The sequence below is a fragment of the Lotus japonicus genome, chromosome 4 (genome assembly GCF_012489685.1).
Source record: "Lotus japonicus ecotype B-129 chromosome 4, LjGifu_v1.2".
Lineage (NCBI taxonomy): Eukaryota > Viridiplantae > Streptophyta > Magnoliopsida > Fabales > Fabaceae > Lotus > Lotus japonicus.
In genome coordinates this window covers 11,601,550-11,620,001 of record NC_080044.1, presented here as the reverse complement: position 1 = coordinate 11,620,001, position 18,452 = coordinate 11,601,550, and the positions used below count along the sequence as shown (strand labels likewise).

General features: G+C 37.3%; 2 protein-coding genes across 3 annotated transcripts; one reads left to right on the top strand and one right to left on the bottom strand.

The window, feature by feature from the left end:
* Nucleotides 1-4,800: 4,800 nt before the first annotated feature.
* LOC130714995 (uncharacterized) lies at nucleotides 4,801-14,724 on the top strand. 2 transcript variants are annotated; one of them, XM_057564982.1, is made up of 14 exons: nucleotides 4,801-4,980; nucleotides 5,098-5,362; nucleotides 5,714-5,898; nucleotides 5,997-6,132; nucleotides 6,606-6,860; nucleotides 7,337-7,434; nucleotides 8,615-8,729; nucleotides 9,464-9,569; nucleotides 9,720-9,813; nucleotides 11,143-11,339; nucleotides 12,589-12,688; nucleotides 12,779-12,895; nucleotides 13,531-13,587; nucleotides 14,438-14,724. In XM_057564982.1, exons 1-14 carry the CDS (start codon nucleotides 4,888-4,890, stop codon nucleotides 14,549-14,551), a joined length of 1,932 nt encoding a protein of 643 aa, XP_057420965.1. In that variant the 5' UTR covers nucleotides 4,801-4,887; the 3' UTR covers nucleotides 14,552-14,724. The 2 variants fall into 2 exon arrangements, with proteins under 2 accessions (XP_057420965.1, XP_057420964.1); XM_057564981.1 differs by having other exon boundaries at nucleotides 7,334-7,434.
* A 1,385-nt stretch (nucleotides 14,725-16,109) lies between these two features.
* Nucleotides 16,110-18,303, bottom strand: LOC130715832 (L-ascorbate oxidase homolog). The gene is made up of 3 exons (XM_057565958.1): nucleotides 17,977-18,303; nucleotides 16,774-17,880; nucleotides 16,110-16,692 (listed from the first exon to the last, which is right to left on the bottom strand). Exons 1-3 carry the CDS (start codon nucleotides 18,222-18,224, stop codon nucleotides 16,395-16,397), a joined length of 1,653 nt encoding a protein of 550 aa, XP_057421941.1. The 5' UTR covers nucleotides 18,225-18,303; the 3' UTR covers nucleotides 16,110-16,394.
* Nucleotides 18,304-18,452: the final 149 nt, after the last annotated feature.

Genomic DNA, 18,452 nt, shown 5'->3' with positions numbered 1-18,452 from the left:
AGGCGGAGCCAGGATTTCAGTGGAGCATGAGCAAATTTAAGTCTAATTGTCCACGTCTGACCGAGGGTTTTAAATTGCGGTCGCGGTTACAGGTGTTGCGGTTGCGAACATTGTGATGTTAGGGCGTGTATATCGGGGGAGCCATAAACATAAAGAGAATGTGTTAGAGTATGGCTTGCTGTCAATTCCCTTATATCGTTATACTTATAATATTTATATCCCATACAAAAGAATTTAAACATTCCTTCTCATAAAACTTTCCACCTCTCTCAACCTAAAATTCTAATTGATTGATTGACCCGGCTGATCAATATTACTTTTATACTTTGCTAGTTGTTTACTAGATCATAAAGATAGTTGATTCCATCTCATTCTATATACTTTAATCTTTCTTTTTATATTTGTCTTTTATTTTCATCACACTATTTATCATATCTCTCATTTCGTACTCCTATCTTTCTTATAATTGTGAGTGAAATGAGTGTGAAGCGTCATTTTTCTTATAGTTAACCAGCCTCAACAAGGACATTAGACCAACTCATAGCTCTAAACTCACCCTCAACCAAACCGAAAAATCTGATTTACAAAAAAAAAACTCACCCATATAGAAAGGAAAAAAAAAAGTATATATGTACCAACATAAATTTAGTCAAATACATTTTTGACATTTTTTTATGTGTATACATTTACTCGCAAAAAGTATATATTGTTCATACATTTTTTGGTCTGAAAAGCATGGATTATATTCCATTAAACTGGGCCTAACCCAAAGGCTGAGAGCTTGGTACAACCATGTGAGTGGTAGCAAGTAAACAACAATTAAAACCTTGCCAGCTGGTTGGTACATTGACAGGAGAGTAAAACACAGAATCTAGACAGCTAAGGAGGCGTTTGTTTCAAGATTTGGAAAGAGATTCCCGGGAATATGAAGGTTGGGAATGAACATTCTTGCGTTTGTTACAAGATTGGAAACTATGATTCCTGGGTATCAATCATTCCCGGGAATAAAATAACTTCCACAATTCTCATGATTTCCTTCATATTGATTCCCATGAAAAAGGTTGGGAATCTTACATTCCCATGGGAAAGATGAATGTAACTTCCCACTTCTCCCACAATTTATCATTTTTACCTTTATTTTTAAGTTTTTTTAATTTTTAAATTAAGAAAATTTAAAAATGTTCCCGGGAATACAAAATACTTACCAAACACATTTATAAAATTTACCCAGGAATAACATTTCCTCTGTCTCTCCTGCGGCTAGGGTTCCTCTTCCCAACCCTGGCTTGCGGCGGCGCACGATTTCAGCCTCTGCCAGTGTTTGGTAAGTTCGACGTTGCAGATCGAGAAAGAGGAAAAGAGGGGTTCTCTTGTTCGACGACTACCCTGTTCGTCGATGGGATCTCTGATTTCGTGGACTACTTCCAGATTCGGTCTCTCTTTGGTCACATCGGAAGCTTGGTAAACGTCTTTGTTCAGAAGCAGAGGAGGCTTGGGAGGGCCTGCCGTTTCGGCTTCGTGAGGTATTCATCGGTAGAACTAGCTTCTTCAGCAATAAATTTGCTCAACGGAGTTCTAGTGGGGGGTTCAATCCTTTCGGTGGCGTTGGCAAAATTTCCAAAATCGGGGAGTGCCAGGTCATTTGCTGCCGAGGTCTTTCCTATGCCATTGCCGGTGAAGGTTGGCCGTGCTGTTGCTCCTTCAGTTGACGAACTCAGGATGATCTCAGAGCTCTCTAGGGACTCTCCTTGCTCTGGCTGGCCGGCGATGCTTCTTTTCCCGGAGACAATTGTCTCAGGGTTCTTGGGAGGTTCAGCCTCTGGTGAGGAGGAGCGTGTTTCTTGCGAGGCCCTTTTTCCTGAATTGGGAATAGGTGATCTTGTCTCTGCTGGCGAAGTAATCTTGGACGATTTTTGCTCTCTCCCTTCTCCGGTTTGTGCTGGTGCAGGTGTGGTTCCAGCGGGTTGTGAGGTGGGTTCTGTGTCGGAGCGGCGGAGGAGGGGTCGACCAAGGAAAGGCGTGGCAGCAGGAAATCAGAAGGTCAAAGGGGTTTTGGTTGATGAGGTCGTCGTGCAACCGGTGGTAGAGGAGTCTTCTCTGATTCTCCCGGAAGCTTGTGGCTCTGCCCGTGCTCTGACAATAGCTCGTAGGGACTTTCTAATTGCTAAACAAGTTGGAGTCGTCCCTATCGGTCCTGAGGAGGAAGCCATTCAGAGCTTCGTTGACCACCTCATTGCTACTCATCCTCGTCTCTACGGAGATCCCTAGTGTTGGCGCTGGTTTGCTGGGTTGGTATGGGTGCTTATGGGGTCTTGTTTTTGGCTTTCTGGTGAGGGTGTGTTGCGCCCCCTTTTGGTTTTTCTCCCTTGCAGGATTGGAATTTTGGCTGGTTTTTTCTCAGTCCTGGCGGGTTTTTTTGGGGTGTTATGCTAGTGGTTAGTGCGGATTGTTTGGGTTTTTGGTTTTTTGTCGGGTGGGCTTTTGGGTGCTTTTGCGGTTTTTCTCCTAGGCATTGGGGGCTTTTTCTTCTCCGGTTCTTGGGGTTCCTTTGTTTTTCCTTTCTTTGCTCCTTTCTGGCTTTGCGAGCTCTTGTTCCCTTTGAGGAGGATTGTTAATCTTGTCAATTTCCTCATCTATCTATGATCACATATATTTTGCTTTCTAAAAAAAACATACCCGGTAATCATATTCCTGAATGTGATCTCAAACCTTGAAACAAACGCCCCCTAGAGGTAGATAAAATCTAAGGAAAGTAGAGAAAATCTAATAGAAAACTATTTCCCGAGGGCTACTTTCCCTAAAATGTGTCCTTCTTCCCCTATTTCTTTAGCCTATGCCCGTAGAGGGCTCCTATGGTAAAGGGCAAAGGATTGTGCCTATTTGAATGGTGTCTTGGAGCTCTCTTCTTCCTCCCGATCTGGTTGAGGGTTGATGGTGAGTTGGTTCTGATATAAGCTTATCCCGTGCCAAGGCTTGAGATAGTACTTACGGTTGAATCCAGATCCAGTGCTTCGGTAGTGATCCATTGTGGCCAAGATTCGCTGTGCAATGAGCTGACAAATATGGAAGGGCAGTTTGGCTTTGTTTTTTTTTTTTGCCCTTGCTCTTTTTTTTTTCCTGAAAAGGCCATACGGCCCAAATAAAAAAAAAATTGGCCAAGGAGTCTGGGCAAGTGCCCAGGCACGCCGGGCGCTGGATCCGCCCCTGCTTATTCCAAAAGAGAATCAAAGATTACAATTCAAGCATTTGGTTATAACTTTATCCAATAACTCATTAAATAAGTTGAGTTGAATATATTTATGATATAGAATGGTCTCTTACAATTCCAATTTTTTCTTGGTGTGTTTTGAGACTGGTGTGAAAGAGAGCAAGTCGTGGTTGCTCTTATTTGGCTTCAATTGTGCAGTTCTTGTTGTGGCAAAGGAGATGCTTTAAACTGCGGGGGATCTCCTTATTGGGCTTAATAATTAAACCACAAGCGAGTTTGACACCACATCTTTCACCTAAAACCTTACAACATTAAGTGTATGAGTCACCTCATTTACAAAGCTCTCAACAATACACTCTTTTTCTATTGTGGGACTTACTCACACTTGACATCACAACAAGTATGAGTCCATCTCAAGCGTAAACCTCTAAATATTTGCACAACCGTTGGGTTGGGACTTTACAACAGGACACACCGCCTGAGTATCACATTTTTAGGAAGGCTTTCAACACAAGGAGCCGCCACCATGGTCAAATCAACCATTAGCTCCGATATCATTGTTGGGCCAAAGGTGATACGCAAAACTAGGGGGGTATACACATTGTGCTAATGATGAGCATACCACAAATGGGTTGGACACAACATCTTTCACCCAAAAACCTTAAGGTATCAGGTGTATGAGTATCTCACTCATAAACTGCTCAACACTCCATTTTTTTTTCCTATGTAGGACTTACTCACACTTGATATTACAATAGTTCTTTAGTTTTTTCTTTTGATTGCGTTGAGTTTTCTTTTGTGCGTAGAAACGAGAATTGCGCATCTGATTTTCTAGCTCGTAATGCTTTTTCGTATGACCATTTTGTTTATGGGGGAAGATGTTTCCCTGACCTTTTATTGTTTGTCAACTCTAATGTTTTGGGCTTTGACCTCTATTCGCTTTTCTTTTGCAAGAGGATCAAAGGTCGATTGAGCAGATTATAGTGAAATTTTGGGAGCCGAATTACAAGTGAGCGAACACAACATGAAATGTGTGTTGACAGGGGTTTGCCAAGAAATGTGAACGCGTGGTGACAACGCTCAAAGAACCAAAGAGAAAGAATGAGGAAATTAGATAAAAGATGACGTGTAATTTTGTGAAGGAGAGTGTGGACGTTGAGTACCTCACTTCCCAAGAGTGAAGGCTCAACTCTTTGAGAGCATCTCTAATGCTAGTTCTTATATGTGAGTTCTTAAACATTATTCATGTGGGCCCGTACTGCCATATGTGGCTAAGCAACTCTCAAACAACTTTTGTCGATTTCGCTCCAACCACAAGTTCTTAGTTCTTATTTCTTAGCACTATTTATATGGTCTAACAATACCACATTATTTATACTTTTTAATAAAATAAAACTCATAAAGTAATAATATAGACATAAAATGTTATTTTATGCTAAGAACTCATAAAACAAAATTGTTAATACAAGAACTAGTTCTTATTATTAATAATTAAGATCTCCACGTGAGTCATTTGCTATCTCCAAACTTGGTTCGAAGTATAAAAGTTTTTAATTTTAAATTATAAATTATATTAAAGCAATTAAGCAAAACAGACACAAGTGTACGAAATCAAAACCCTATGCAAACCCCATTGCTACTCGCCTGCTCCCACGACGACTGTTGAATCGGAGAGGAAGATGTGTGGAATTGCGTTGATTGTCTCAGGCATTCAAATCAACATCTCATCTTTGCAACTCAACTCAGCATGCCCAACTCGTCAAACTGAGAAAGTAAGCTCGCGCAACACTTCAAAAATGCCCATAACTAACTCTAACCACACAACACAACACAACACAACACAACTCCACTCCTAGCTACTTCATGAACCTTTTTATCTTTTGCTACAGTTGGTGTTCTCTTTAGAAGACCTGAAAGCAGCACTCAGGAGAAGAGGCCCCGATAGCTTGCGTACCAAGAAGGTTCTTCTGCAATCCTCAGGGGAAAAACTCTCCTCCTTCATAGAAGAAGATGATGATGATACATTGTGTTCCGAACGCGAAGATAACAATCGCGCGGAACTTCATTTCATTGGTGCCATTCTGCAGCTCAGGGGAACTATTCCGCTTGTCCAGCCCTTGTTCGACGTGTCTCGAAATGTTCTGGTGTACAATGGTATTGTTCTGTGTTCATGCCGCCTCCGATTTTAGATTTTGGATTGAATATACTGCTGTAGAATGCTTGTTGTTCTTGTTATGTTAAAGCTAGTGTACATTCTCAACAATTGTGTGCATTAGGAATAGGTTAATGTTTTCGTGTCTATCTATTTGTCTATATATTTTTTTTGGATAGACAAATGTTAGTTGTTAGTAAATTAGTACAAGTTATTCCTCCTCAGGGTTTGAACCCTGGCCCTACACCTACAATTACCCTTAGCTCAACCATGTGAGCTATTTGTCTATATGATTTGCAGTATTTTTTTTCCTCCCAACAAGTTGTTTTAGGTTTTGTGTTGTGCTCTTTCAGGTGAAATTTTTGGAGGCTTTCACCTTGCTAGTGATTGCAATGACGCTGAGTTTCTCATTCAGACTCTCGAGAAGTGTTGCTCCTGTGGTTCTTGTTTGACTGGTCACTGTGTTACATGTGGCAAAAGTTCGATTCCAGATGTTCTTTCTACAATTAAAGGACCGTGGGCTATCATCTATTGGCAGGTAACACTGAGTGGTAAGTTTCTGTGTGTCTGAATTCATTACGGTGTCTTTTCTGTCCATATCGTGTCAATGGGTGGTACTTTCTTCTTCTTTTGTAGGATAGTTCAAGTACCCTTTGGTTTGGCCGAGATGCATTTGGTAGGCGGAGTCTCCTTGTTCACTGGCCAACAGAAGATGACTCAACCTTTCTGCTTTCTTCTGTATCACCTGTTTCTCAAGCTCAGCAGGCTTCTGGTATGTAATACATGGAATTGAATAACAGCCTTTTAACTTGCTCTTACGGTTCAGTTTCTGTGAACTAGAATGGCATGAATAGAACCTGATAAGGATTGAAGGAAATAGAAATTTTATTTTGTGATGATACCTTGTTGAAGCCTTGACTGCACTGTTTTTCTATCTCAATTTCGTGATGATGGGGGTAGGGACGAACACTCACTGGTCCAGCTGCTGGCTGTGGATTAATTAAAGGGGCTACATTTCTGTGTGGTTGCAGTCCCTCCAATTCTTTAAAAACCACTGTAATGAATGAGCTTGATCTTTCCTCTTCTGGCTGACCCTCTGTATTCCACAAAAAACCTCCAATTTAGCTTGTCGAAGTTCCCACAATACTATTAAAAGTCACTGTTCCATCCGCTACTGCAATTTATTCTTGAATTTGTAAAATAAACTTTGCAATATTTGGAGTTATTAATATTAATTCGCTGCAGAGTATGAAGCTCATAATGAAATAGGATCTCTTAGTTACTGGGAAGAACTACCGTGTGGAATATACAGTATGCATGTGGGTACTTCAAATTTAAATGGATATCTGGTTGGTGACGTCAAGATGCATGAGTATACAAACTCAATGTTAAATGAACTTATCAAGTGGGAGAGAATTTCCGTTGAACCACGCTCTGAAGATCTGGAGACATCTAGGAGGCAAGATGATTCAGCTTCTTTAGAGGCAGTTCCATGTGCTGGTGAGTACCATATAACAGCTTCATAGTGCTTAATTTAGTTATTTATTTAGTACTTCTAGATATAATATGAAATCATTCATTTCTCCTTTGATCCAACAGCTTAAGATTTTGGGATAATTGATTCATGACATAGTATTACAGCCACTAAAACCAAGTGCTCTAGAGCCCGATCCTTGTTGCCTCTAATTATTCTAATAAAAAAAGTTGAATTTCAGCACAAGACAGGTGAGCCTGTGCATCATTGTCCACGCTTCAAGCCCAATGAGCTCTTGCGTGAGGGGGCCTGTTAGCAATATAATATAAAATCATTCATGAACCTTTTTACCCATCAGCTTATGCTTTTGTGATAATTGGCTCATGACAAGTACTTAAATAGCTATTCCCATACATTCTAGTTCCTTTAGAATTATTTGGCTATTCTATTGTATCTTTTAAGTCTTAGATGGTCATGACAGATCTTTGTCTTGTTTAAGCAGGTGGGGCACAACCTGCAATTCCAATGCAAGTTCATACGTTGCTAAATGTTTTAAAGGAATCTGTATCACGGCGTACTTCATTATATACTTTTTATCAGGTATGCAACTTAATTAAAGCTGGAGAAAAAGTTTTATATTTGTATGTTGCTGCTGAGATGTGCACCTTTCTTTAATGTTTGTCTAACACAGCATTATGTGTTCTTGAATTATTTTAGTTTGTATGTTGTTGATAAGATGCTTTCTCCTCCTTTCTACCTTCATTTCTTTGCAGACTCCTGCAGTTCTCTCATTCCACTTCCCAAAATTATGATCTTCACCTTTGCCTCTGCCCTCTTCCTCACCCAATTCTCTTTCGCTACCCTTCTTCCTCACCTTTGCCTTCTCTCGCCCTTGCAGTGTTCTGTGCAAATCAAACCCTCAAATATTATTTTGGGGTATGAGACATGTGACTCTCATGTGGGTCATCAGTCATCACCATCATCTTCATCCTCTAAAGCCTTTTCCCACTAGGTGGGCCGATTACATGAATCAGTCCACACCACACTACTCTGTTATGTGAGTTACCAGATAGATTGTTTACCTCTAAATCCTTCTTAATAACTTGGCCTATAGTTTTACTGGGTTTTTCTCCATCCCTAAGTATTAGACTCTACAATCTGGTCAACTCTCCATGTGGGCTATTTTCATTAAAATTGAATAAAAAAACGTATTATAAATCGTAAATAATAATATTGTGACACATCTGCAATTTACTACGGCATGGCAATGATGATGTAGAATTCTGTTTGCGACATCATTGCTAAATCGAATTCATTTGATGACAGGGACTAAAAGTGTCAACTTTATAACAATAAGGAACCAAAACTAAACTGATAAGTGAGAATGGCATAAAAAACATATTGAATTCTTTTCTTCATTAGTAGTAGAGATGATGCTTATTCAAGGATGGTCACCCTGACATTGCAAATCTTCCACAAATTATCATTACTCTCAGGTGTTTCCCTGATGCACATTGGAACTACTCCATGTCTCCACCAACGTCTTGTTATTGGTATTTTTGAAAATTCTCATTGCTGAAATCTACTCCAAGTATTGAATCTGGATTCCTAATTGTAATTCTGTTATAGCCAAATAGCTTTATTCTTTGATGCCATTACCACAGATGAACTTGTATTATAATTATTTCTTAACTTGTCTTTGTTTTCTTTCTGTTAATATTATTTATATTTGTCACTCATGATAGAACTCTGGTTTTTTATTTCGAATTTGATTTTATAGGAAGTGATATCTGGTGTCAGACAAGAGAAATTTGTCCCCGTGGCAGTTCTTTTCTCTGGTGGGCTGGATTCTATGATACTTGCAGCATTATTGGATCAATGTCTGGATCCCAGTTGTGAGTGCTCCTAGATCAGCTTAACTTACGTGCTTATATGCTGATTATATTATACAATTTAATTTGTTGTCTTGAACCAACTTACTCAAAAGCTTAAGTAGTTAAACTAAAGCACATGGATAATTTTATATCTAGCACATACCCTCACAGGAGTTCTTTTGGACTTGAAGCATGAACAATGCACATGCTCATCCTACCTTATGCTGAAATTTAACTTTTTTTGTGAGGTCCCACATTTACTAGAGATATGACTAAATACGTCCTTATAAAGTGTAGAGCAATCCTCACCCCTGAGCTAGCTTTTGGAGTAGAGTTAGGCCTAACCCAAAGTTTAAGATTTTTTATCTATAAGAATATGGGCAAGAAGGATTAAACTCGAGATGACATGTTTACTTAGCTGTTAGATTAAAGGACATGAAGGGTTTTATATATAAAAAAGTTCTTGATTGGTGTTGAAATAGATGCAGTAGAGGCCTAGTTGAGTTTGTTAATTGACATGTTTTTTGTCCACACCTCTAAATTGAGGTGGAAAGAGGTGGAGAAGGAGAGAGATAGGAAGAAAAGAAAAAGTAAGAAAGAGAAAGTATAAGATGTGATAGATGATAAGAGGAGAGAGATAGAAATAAAAATAGGTGGAAATGAAGTGTATAAATAAGGAGGTGTGTATATATCATTACTCTTTATTCTAGGAACCTTCTGCTAAGCTTATTGTCTAACCATTTTTGAAATGACAGATGAAATTGATCTACTTAATGTAAGTTTTGATGGTGAATCAGCTCCTGATAGAAAATCTGCCAAGGCAGGGTTGAAAGAACTAAAAAGAGTTGCACCTTCCAGAAGGTATGCTATCCATGTTTAATTTAATATTTTTCTTGTGGCTTGGTAGCAAAATAAAAATTGTTTTTCGTTGAATAGATAAATTTTTTATTTAAATTTTAACATTTTATTGTGGTCTGTATAAATTTTAGCCTTTTATGCAAATTTACACAGGTGGAGACTTGTAGAGATTGATGCTGACCTATCAGACTTGGTGTTTGAAACTACTCATGTTATGTCCCTCATAAATCCTGCCAGCACCTACATGGTATTAATTAATCCTCTGGATCCGCAAATTACACTTTTACTTCTGTCGTATATAAGAAAATTTCTGATCAAGTTAAGTTGAATAACTAACCCGTACAAATGTCAGACTGTCAGAAAGGCATATACAGTTTGCTCAGGCATGGTCCTTTCTCTGTCTCATTTGTAAATGTTAAATTGTTAATTTTAGATTTCCCTGCTTGTAAGGTATTGTATGTTCTATGTTGTAATTGTTTTGAAAACTAGAAAGGTGAAATTAGAGGTAAAGCAGGTTCCTTAAGATTCTGAACATGTCTATACTTTCATCAGGTGTTGAATTAGGGTGTGTTCAATAACATTCTCTACTTTAGCACTGAACATCCCGCGGAGAATCCTAAACGAGAGTGATCTAAGGTTCAGTTAGCTTTTATCATTTTAACTATGGTTGAAAACATAATGTGATATATAAATAATTATATGTCCACAATTATAGTAATAATCATTTATTTTTAATATTGTAAAAATAGATAGTTATATTATGTTATAAATTTTTACGAATAAATTATATTTAAATAAGGAAATAATGATTTGTCCTAATAATTACACAATATGTCCTGGTGATATTTAGTATTTACATATGAATAAAAAGGAAATAATGAAATATTCTATCCTAAGACTGTCATGCGTTTATAATATAAACTCATTCTTTCAAATTTAGCCTAACTTCATTCTTAAGAATATTTAATTGGAATTATTGGTTATTTTCATTGTATGGTGTTAAAATATTTATAATATAAAAATATAATGATAATAAACTTGGCTCGTTAAATTTTTTAAAAACTTCTACTAGTAGTTTGAGAAAATAAATAAAATAGAATACAATAAGATATTTTGTATACTATTAAATTGGCAAAATTTTAGTAAAATTTTCTATAATGTATTAACTTGAACAATGAATTCAATTCAAAACTACCATATATTTTAGCTCCAAGAAAGATAAAAAAATGTGTTTGCAATGTGGGGGGCCTCATGTTATATGGCCTGTTAAAATTGATTAACTGTTATTTAGTAAATTATCTTATGGAGACCAGAGACAAACTAAAATGCAAATTCAGTACAAAAACCAAGTTGAAAACATTCATATACAATTTGAATACTGGATATTGATTTCAGCACATTGTCATGTAGAGAGTTATCACTCATTCAGCTTCTGCATCAGTAACCCTCGTTTTAACTTAACTTCATATTCAGTTTAATGCTCCACATGGATGGAATGGAAATTTCAGTCTGAAATCCTGTAGCTTAGTTTCCAAATACCTTTACTGTTTCTAATTTTATGCACATATCTTCTCAGGATCTTAATATTGGAATTGCTTTATGGCTTGCTTCTGGTGGTGATGGATGGGTGTCTTCTGTAAATACAAATGATAAAGATACCAATCATGCACGGATTAAGTACAAGTCTAGTGCAAGGATTCTCCTTGTTGGTTCTGGTGCTGATGAACAGTGTGCTGGATATGGGAGGCATAGAACTAGTTACAGATGGGGAAGGTATTACTGTGATGATTGTAAATCATGTTTTAGCTATATACCTACTTTTCCCCCTGTTTATATTCGCTTAGATCTTACAATTTTTGAGTTCTATGCATAGTGTGGTTGTAGTTTAATTTATCTTTTCTTTAATTGCGGCCAAATAAGTTTTAAATTAAATGCTAGTGTACCTTACCACGGGAAAGAAACATGACGCAAGACATGAAAACCATGATATGAGCCATATACTGTGCACTGTACTGCTTTGATAATCTCTGATAAGTCTTCACTTAAGCCAGTTATTAAGAACATGTATGTGAGGACGAGAGTTAGAAAATCTGACTAGGTCAGGTTATTGTTTGTAACAGAATCATGACTAACTAACCTGGTTTGTTAGGGTTAGTTACAGTTAGCTTTAGATATAAAGAGCCTTAGCTGTCAGTGAGAGTCGGTTTTTGGGAAAGGAAGATTCTAGGGCTGGTTAGAGGTAACCAGATTTGGTCTCTTGGTGACCAAGGTTTCTCTTCTTTCTCAGAAGCGTTTCAGTTCAGTTGTACAAAGACAATTCTCATTAAAAATGCAATCTCTTCCAGAATCACTTTGATTCCAGAATCACTTTGATTCTGGTGTTTCTTCTGGATTTTCCATCTATTTCTTTGTGTTCCAAGGTACCAGTTCTATCAATTTCCCTCAGGTCTAGAGTGTTATTCAGCTTACTGGGTTTTAGAAAATGTTGATTAAACCTCTAATGTTCTCCTTAAAAGATACACGCATCGTCATTTAAACCTAGAATTTTTTTGTCACCAATTTAATTTCTTGATTATTCACAACTCAATTGTCTTTCTTGGATTAAGAGGAATGATTGTATTGAAGTCCTAGTTCAGGTACTAACTTGATGACTACAATATTAAGGGACTAAATTGATGAGAAAAATAATCGAAGGACCAAAGTGATACTTATATCTTCGAAAGAGAAAAATAGGGTTTTCTCGAAAATATATTACCTATTAAAAGCTCTTCACTGCTTGCTAGAATTGAGCCCAAGACATGGGATAATTGTGTTCCAAGAACTATCATGCAGGCCAATACGCTAGTACCTAGCTAAAAGTTCTTGATTAATAATTTGAGAGCTCATCTTGTACTTTTATGTGGTAGTTCAATACACTTCTAGCTTATCTGATTGTTAATTTATTAATACTGATTTGAGAACCGTAGAATGTGCATGCATTATCTTTTAATGGATTCTAATGGGTATAATATGCCTTGATCAGTTGGTTGGGGCTAGATGAGGAAATGAAACTCGACATGCAAAGAATCTGGAAAAGAAATTTAGGGAGAGATGATAGATGTATTGCTGATAATGGAAAGGAGGTAATCTTCAAATTATAGAAAAAATCAATATTTATTTCAAATTTGTTAATCTTCCAGGTACTTATTTATTATTATTATTCTTTATTTTAGGCTAGATTTCCCTTCTTGGATGAGGATGTTATAAGGGTTTTGCTCAACATTCCATTGTGGGAGGTTGCCCAACTTGATCAACCTAGTGGCATCGGTGATAAAAAGATTTTAAGAGAGGTATCGCTGTTTCTTTGAAGACTTGAGGCCTTTCTTTACTCTCCTTGTTTTCATTGGTTACAAAGTTACTGAAGCACAAATTACAGCTTGTCAGACCATTTATCAGCTTAATCAAACTAGAGATCTGAGTGTTTGGTTCAACACAGCAAAATCATTTGAATTATGAATGATAAGGACTTGAAAATGGAACTAGTGTAATGCCCGAACTGGATCCATAGAGAGGGAGGATGAAATAGAAGTTAGTATTAAAAGCTTCAGTTCTGAATAGATCTGGAAGGATATTTATTTTCCCTTGATTATGCTGGAAACCAGTTTCCATTAAGAAAACTTAATGGCTGTGGATGGTATCCCAACAAAAAAAAAGAAATCATGCACACACTGAAACCTTAACCTCTTGCAGGTCATAAGTAGTCATACACACATTTCCCCATAGGTACATTGATATCTATCTGGCTGATATTGTACAGATTTTTGCTTATTGTTGATAAGTGATAAATAACCATGTGAGTTCGAAGTTCTATCTGAGAAAGCTATTTGTTATATATTCACTTCTTCTGTTTTACCAAATTAAACTCTTTTCTATCTGAAGACCAAAACAAGAAAATGGATTCTTAAACTTCAATCTCATATTGAAGGTTGCAGAATTGCTTGGATTATATGAAGCAGCAGTTCTGCCAAAACGAGCAATCCAGGTGTGCATTTCCTGAACTTCTAAAATTTTCTTCATGTATATTTAAAAATGGGGTTCTGAAGCTATGCAAAGCAGTTCCGGGAATAGTATCTGCTTTCTAAGGGGTGTGTTGAAAGTAATGTAAATAAGATAAGTATAATCTTTTGTAAGTTGATCCTTGGTTTCCGGTTTTTGATATCTATTACATAACCCTCGAGTGTGTAGTTGAGAGTTGAGACCCCCAAGTTCATAAAATGCAATTGAGCTTGCACGGGACTCCATTATCGTGCATCTTCACTGGACCCAGTCTCCAATGGTGGAATTTCATCTGGCAAACCGTGTTTTGTTCCGCGCTCTGGCCTCTTTATCTGTCTGCTTCATTCCAACAACGTTCCCCATCACTATGTTTATCTGTGGACTTTTTCTTTCAGAAAACCTGTATCACCTCCAGTTTTTGGTTTCCTCTACTTTGTCACCCTTCCAATTCTCCTGGCGTTTTGCTCCTTTGGCCAATGCTCCTCTGATTTCTCCAACAAGTGATATCAGAGCCCGATCATTATTAATATTGACGCTAATATTGCATGAATTTCATATGGGTATTATTAACATTTTTTAGGATGTCAATAGAACTTCGACAGTGCTGGATATTGAACAGAATATTGGACTTACGAATATAGTGAAGACCGAGTTACATTTTTATAAGGAATTAGTACCAAGAGGATGCAAAACGGCACAGGAAAGCAATGGGCAATAATTTGTTTTTATAAAGTGGGCTTATGTTTATTTAGCTTGTCTAATTATCACTGTTCTGTGTAAATTGATTACCTTTTTTTTTTCTGTACTAAATAATTGATTGTCTTTATATGGTGTAGTTTGGTTCAAGAATCGCCAGGGAGTCAAATAAAAAGAATTTTGGAAGTAATAGAGCAGCAAATCAAGCGTCCGCAGGGAGTGTCAGGATTTGTAGGAAATCTAATTTTAGTTGATTCTTTTAATTGATCTAGTTAAATGGAAATGAAAATTGTAGTTTTTTCTTGGCCTCCCAGACTTGTTTGTCAACCTTGAGTGATACAATTTCTTGATAATGACTGATTAAGTGCTCATGAAACACTGTTCTTTTATTCTCTAATCAAGTTATCCTATCTCAAAATTTCAGATATATCATTTTAATTTTAACAAACCATAAAAGTAAAAATACACCCTTTGTTCCTTATTATAAGAGTCAAATTAGAGTTGCACTTTTTGGTCAATTTTATAAAAATTAACTTGGAGTTTGTTGTTTATAAATCTTTTTTTTGACATGAATACCCCTAATACTTGAAATTTCCTTCTCTTTCCATTATGAATAGTCACCGATCCCGCTAGCTCCGTCACGCAACGTGAATAACACGAAGTTAGAAACCAGTCAAACAGAAGGAAAACATCTTTCTACAAAGAGCGTAGCTATTTGGCACGACAACCAATAGCACACCTGTGTCACGACCAGTGCATTTTTCAATTTTACAATCACCGATTGAAAAAATTAAATCTATGTGTAGTGGGAATCAGTTAATCATACGGTGGAAATCACTTCGTCGCCTCTCGTGCCACATGTAGTCGTGCTCTTTATCTTTTTCCTTCTACAAATCCGAGTCCTCTTCACATGGCATTTTCTGCCAACAATTTTATATTCGATATCAATTGATAAACAACTCAAAAGCAACACATTCATCATGTAAAGTTCAAATGTTAGATTTCTAATATCTTAATCTCATGTTTTGAGTAATAATAGTGTTCTTAATTCAATTTCTATGAGTAGAGGTGTTCATAATTGATCCAATCCAAACAAAATTGAAAAATCGATCTAAAAAATTTGAAATTCAATCAAACCGAACCGAATATTTTCATTGGATCAGATCGGATTTCAGATTTGATTTCTAAAACCGAACCAATCTAATGCAATCCAAACCGAACATTTGAAACTATATATAATTTTATTTGTACTTACATATTTACATGCTTATATGATTATATATTTATTACATGAAAGTGCCTAATTATAAAAATATATTTGAATAAAAAAAATTCAAAATAACTATTTGAATAAATATGCATCAAAGCGAACAAATATTATCATAAATTAATAGAAGGTATTTATGTAAGTATTTTCATGTTTAATTTACATGAAAATACTTTCATATTAAAACTATTAGAAATTTTAATTTTAATATATTTTAAGTGCTTTTTCATAATTTATAAACTTTTAAGTAGTTTATATATATATATATATATATATATATATATATAATTGTATGGAAATATTTCATTGTTTGTATCAGGTTGTTATATATTTTAAAATTAGATATGATTGCTTAAATGTTTCTTAAACAGAATGCAGATGATTATTTGATCTATGTTACCAGTTCAAAATCTTACCATAATATCTTATATTTTATAACTATATTGTTAATCTTTTAAGAAATTTCACTGTGAAACACATGGGCTCTGGCACTAGTATAAAATGCAGACATGTATGCAAAAATTTGGGAACTAAGTAAGTAATACTTTTGAAAATGCAGGCAGTGCATTTTTATTTGCTAAAATTTTAAGAATACTAATAAAGAATTGTGAAAGTACAAAAATGCAATGGCGTTTCTGATAGTGTCAAACCATACTAATCAACAACTCTAATGCTTCAATGCCCTGTGTTATTCTCCAATTTAATTTCCCTGTATAAATAACCTAGCTCAGAACTAAAAGGTTTGCCACTCCTCATTTGAGGAGTCCCACGGGGCTAAAGCTAGACAAATAGAACATAACAAAAATCTAGTTATTACATAAGGGTTTTGATTAAGCATAAGGTGCTGGCTTAGGCAGACCCTTGATTTGGCCACAAATCAATGCATTTTCTGGGATATTGTACTCGTCCCTTAGAGAACGCTCAGGAGTCATCACACTAATATACAGTTGTTGGCCCAAGTAGCGATTCTCTGCAATCTCAGACCTCAAGTTCCACACTCCAACATTGTCAAACGTCAACATTATTGCAGCCCAAGATTTCGGGAACACTTGAACGGTGTGTCTGCTCACTGCATCAAGAAGGTTATAGGTTTTCCTTTTCTCTGGGGTCCAAGTCCCAGGCTCTACCCTGCATGTTGAGTGAACATATATAATAAATAGAAAGATAAGAATATATAAATATATGAATGAATAGAATACGAATACTCACGCGACATAGAAGAATGAGTAGCCGGCCAAATTATACGACTGGACACTTTTTTCGTGGTTCTCGAAGATGATCTCGATGAAGGTGCGATGGGTGAAGTTAAGAACATTGGTTTGCAAGGTGACAGCATTTGAAAGGCCTTGCGGGCTATCTGGAATGGTGTCGTACTTGAAAAATTTCTCACCAATCCCATAATACTCAGCGAGCTTGATGGGTGTTTCTGGGTCAACGTGGGAGACTCCGTTAAGCGCGTAACGGAGCTTCCCATTGTCCCTGCTGACAGAGTTAATTAGCTTAACAGTGCGGGTGATGTTTATCTGGCCGTAATGGTAAGAGCCCTGGGGGTTAGGCCTGGCAGCGCTGGCAGTGAGGTTCCAACGGAAGGAACGGTACTGGTTCAGAGACCAGGCCCAGCCCACAGGGGCCTCAGGGAGTTCAGGTGAAGCTGGTCCCTTTCCATTGGTATAGCGGATGATCCCTTTGCCGGTCAAAACAGTTTTCGTGAACCTGGTCGAGGCAACCATGTAGTAGTCCTTCGGTTCCTTATCAGCAGTTATGAGGACACCAAAGCACTGCCCGACGTGGACGTCAAGTGAGTCGTAACTGTTTTGCACGGTGTGGGAACCTTCCAATTCAACGAGTAACATGGAGTGTTGCTGGACCCTGAAGTTGATGGAGTTTTTCAGACCCACATTGCAGATTCTATATTTGTAGGTTTTTCCTGGCTTCATTGTGAATAGTGGCTTGTCGGTTCCGTCTCCTTTGGCATTTTGGCCGTTGATGAGAACAGCTTGGGGCCTGCCAAGAGCGCGACCGCTGTCAAGTAATTTCTTGAGAGCAGAGTGGCTCTTGGTGTACCAGTCGCCAACGAGGACAGTGTAATCGTCTTCAGGATCTGCATAGGGGACAGGGATAAGTAACCTACTGTTTATGCGTAGGCCACCGAATCCACCAGCTGCCCTATGCAAGCCCAAGCTTGGGTAGTAGAAGTAGCTTCCTATTTGGTCCTTCACCTGGAACTTGTAGGTCCAGTTTGTTCCTGGAGCAATGGGACAGTTAGTTCCAGGTACCCCATCTTGCCATGAGTTTTTCCTTTGTTGGACTCCCGCCCTGCAAAGCAAAGTTATTCATATGCTTATGTGATATTTTTCCGTTTTGGTACTCTTAATCTTAATTGTTCATAATAAAATAGAGAAAGTACTAGACCATGTGAAAAGGAGAGGCTCATCAAGTTGGTTGAAGACGTTTACAACAAGGTTGTTATTACTGGTCGAGTTGATGTTGGGTCCAGGAAATTCACCATTGATAAGAATAACCTGTTGAGGGACACCCGCCGGGGAAAGTGTGCCATATGTGACTTTCCATGTGAAATAGAAGTAAGGGTCTTCACCATGCACCGTTGAGGTTATCCCCACTAAGAGGCATAGCAAAAGCAAAAATTGTACCATGTCCATTTCCTTAATCTTCTTCTTTTTCTCCTTAAATTTGTACTTTTGTTTCTAGCAATGACGTTTTGCTATTTTATAGTGTGAAGAGAGCATTACACCATCCGTATCCTCTTACCATATTATATATATTTGGATTGCTATCTCTTGACCACTCAAACTCTCCGCTATCATCTCTCACTTCCCTTTCCTGGTGCTCCTTGGAATGCGTACTTCCTCTTACATCTTCCCGTTTTC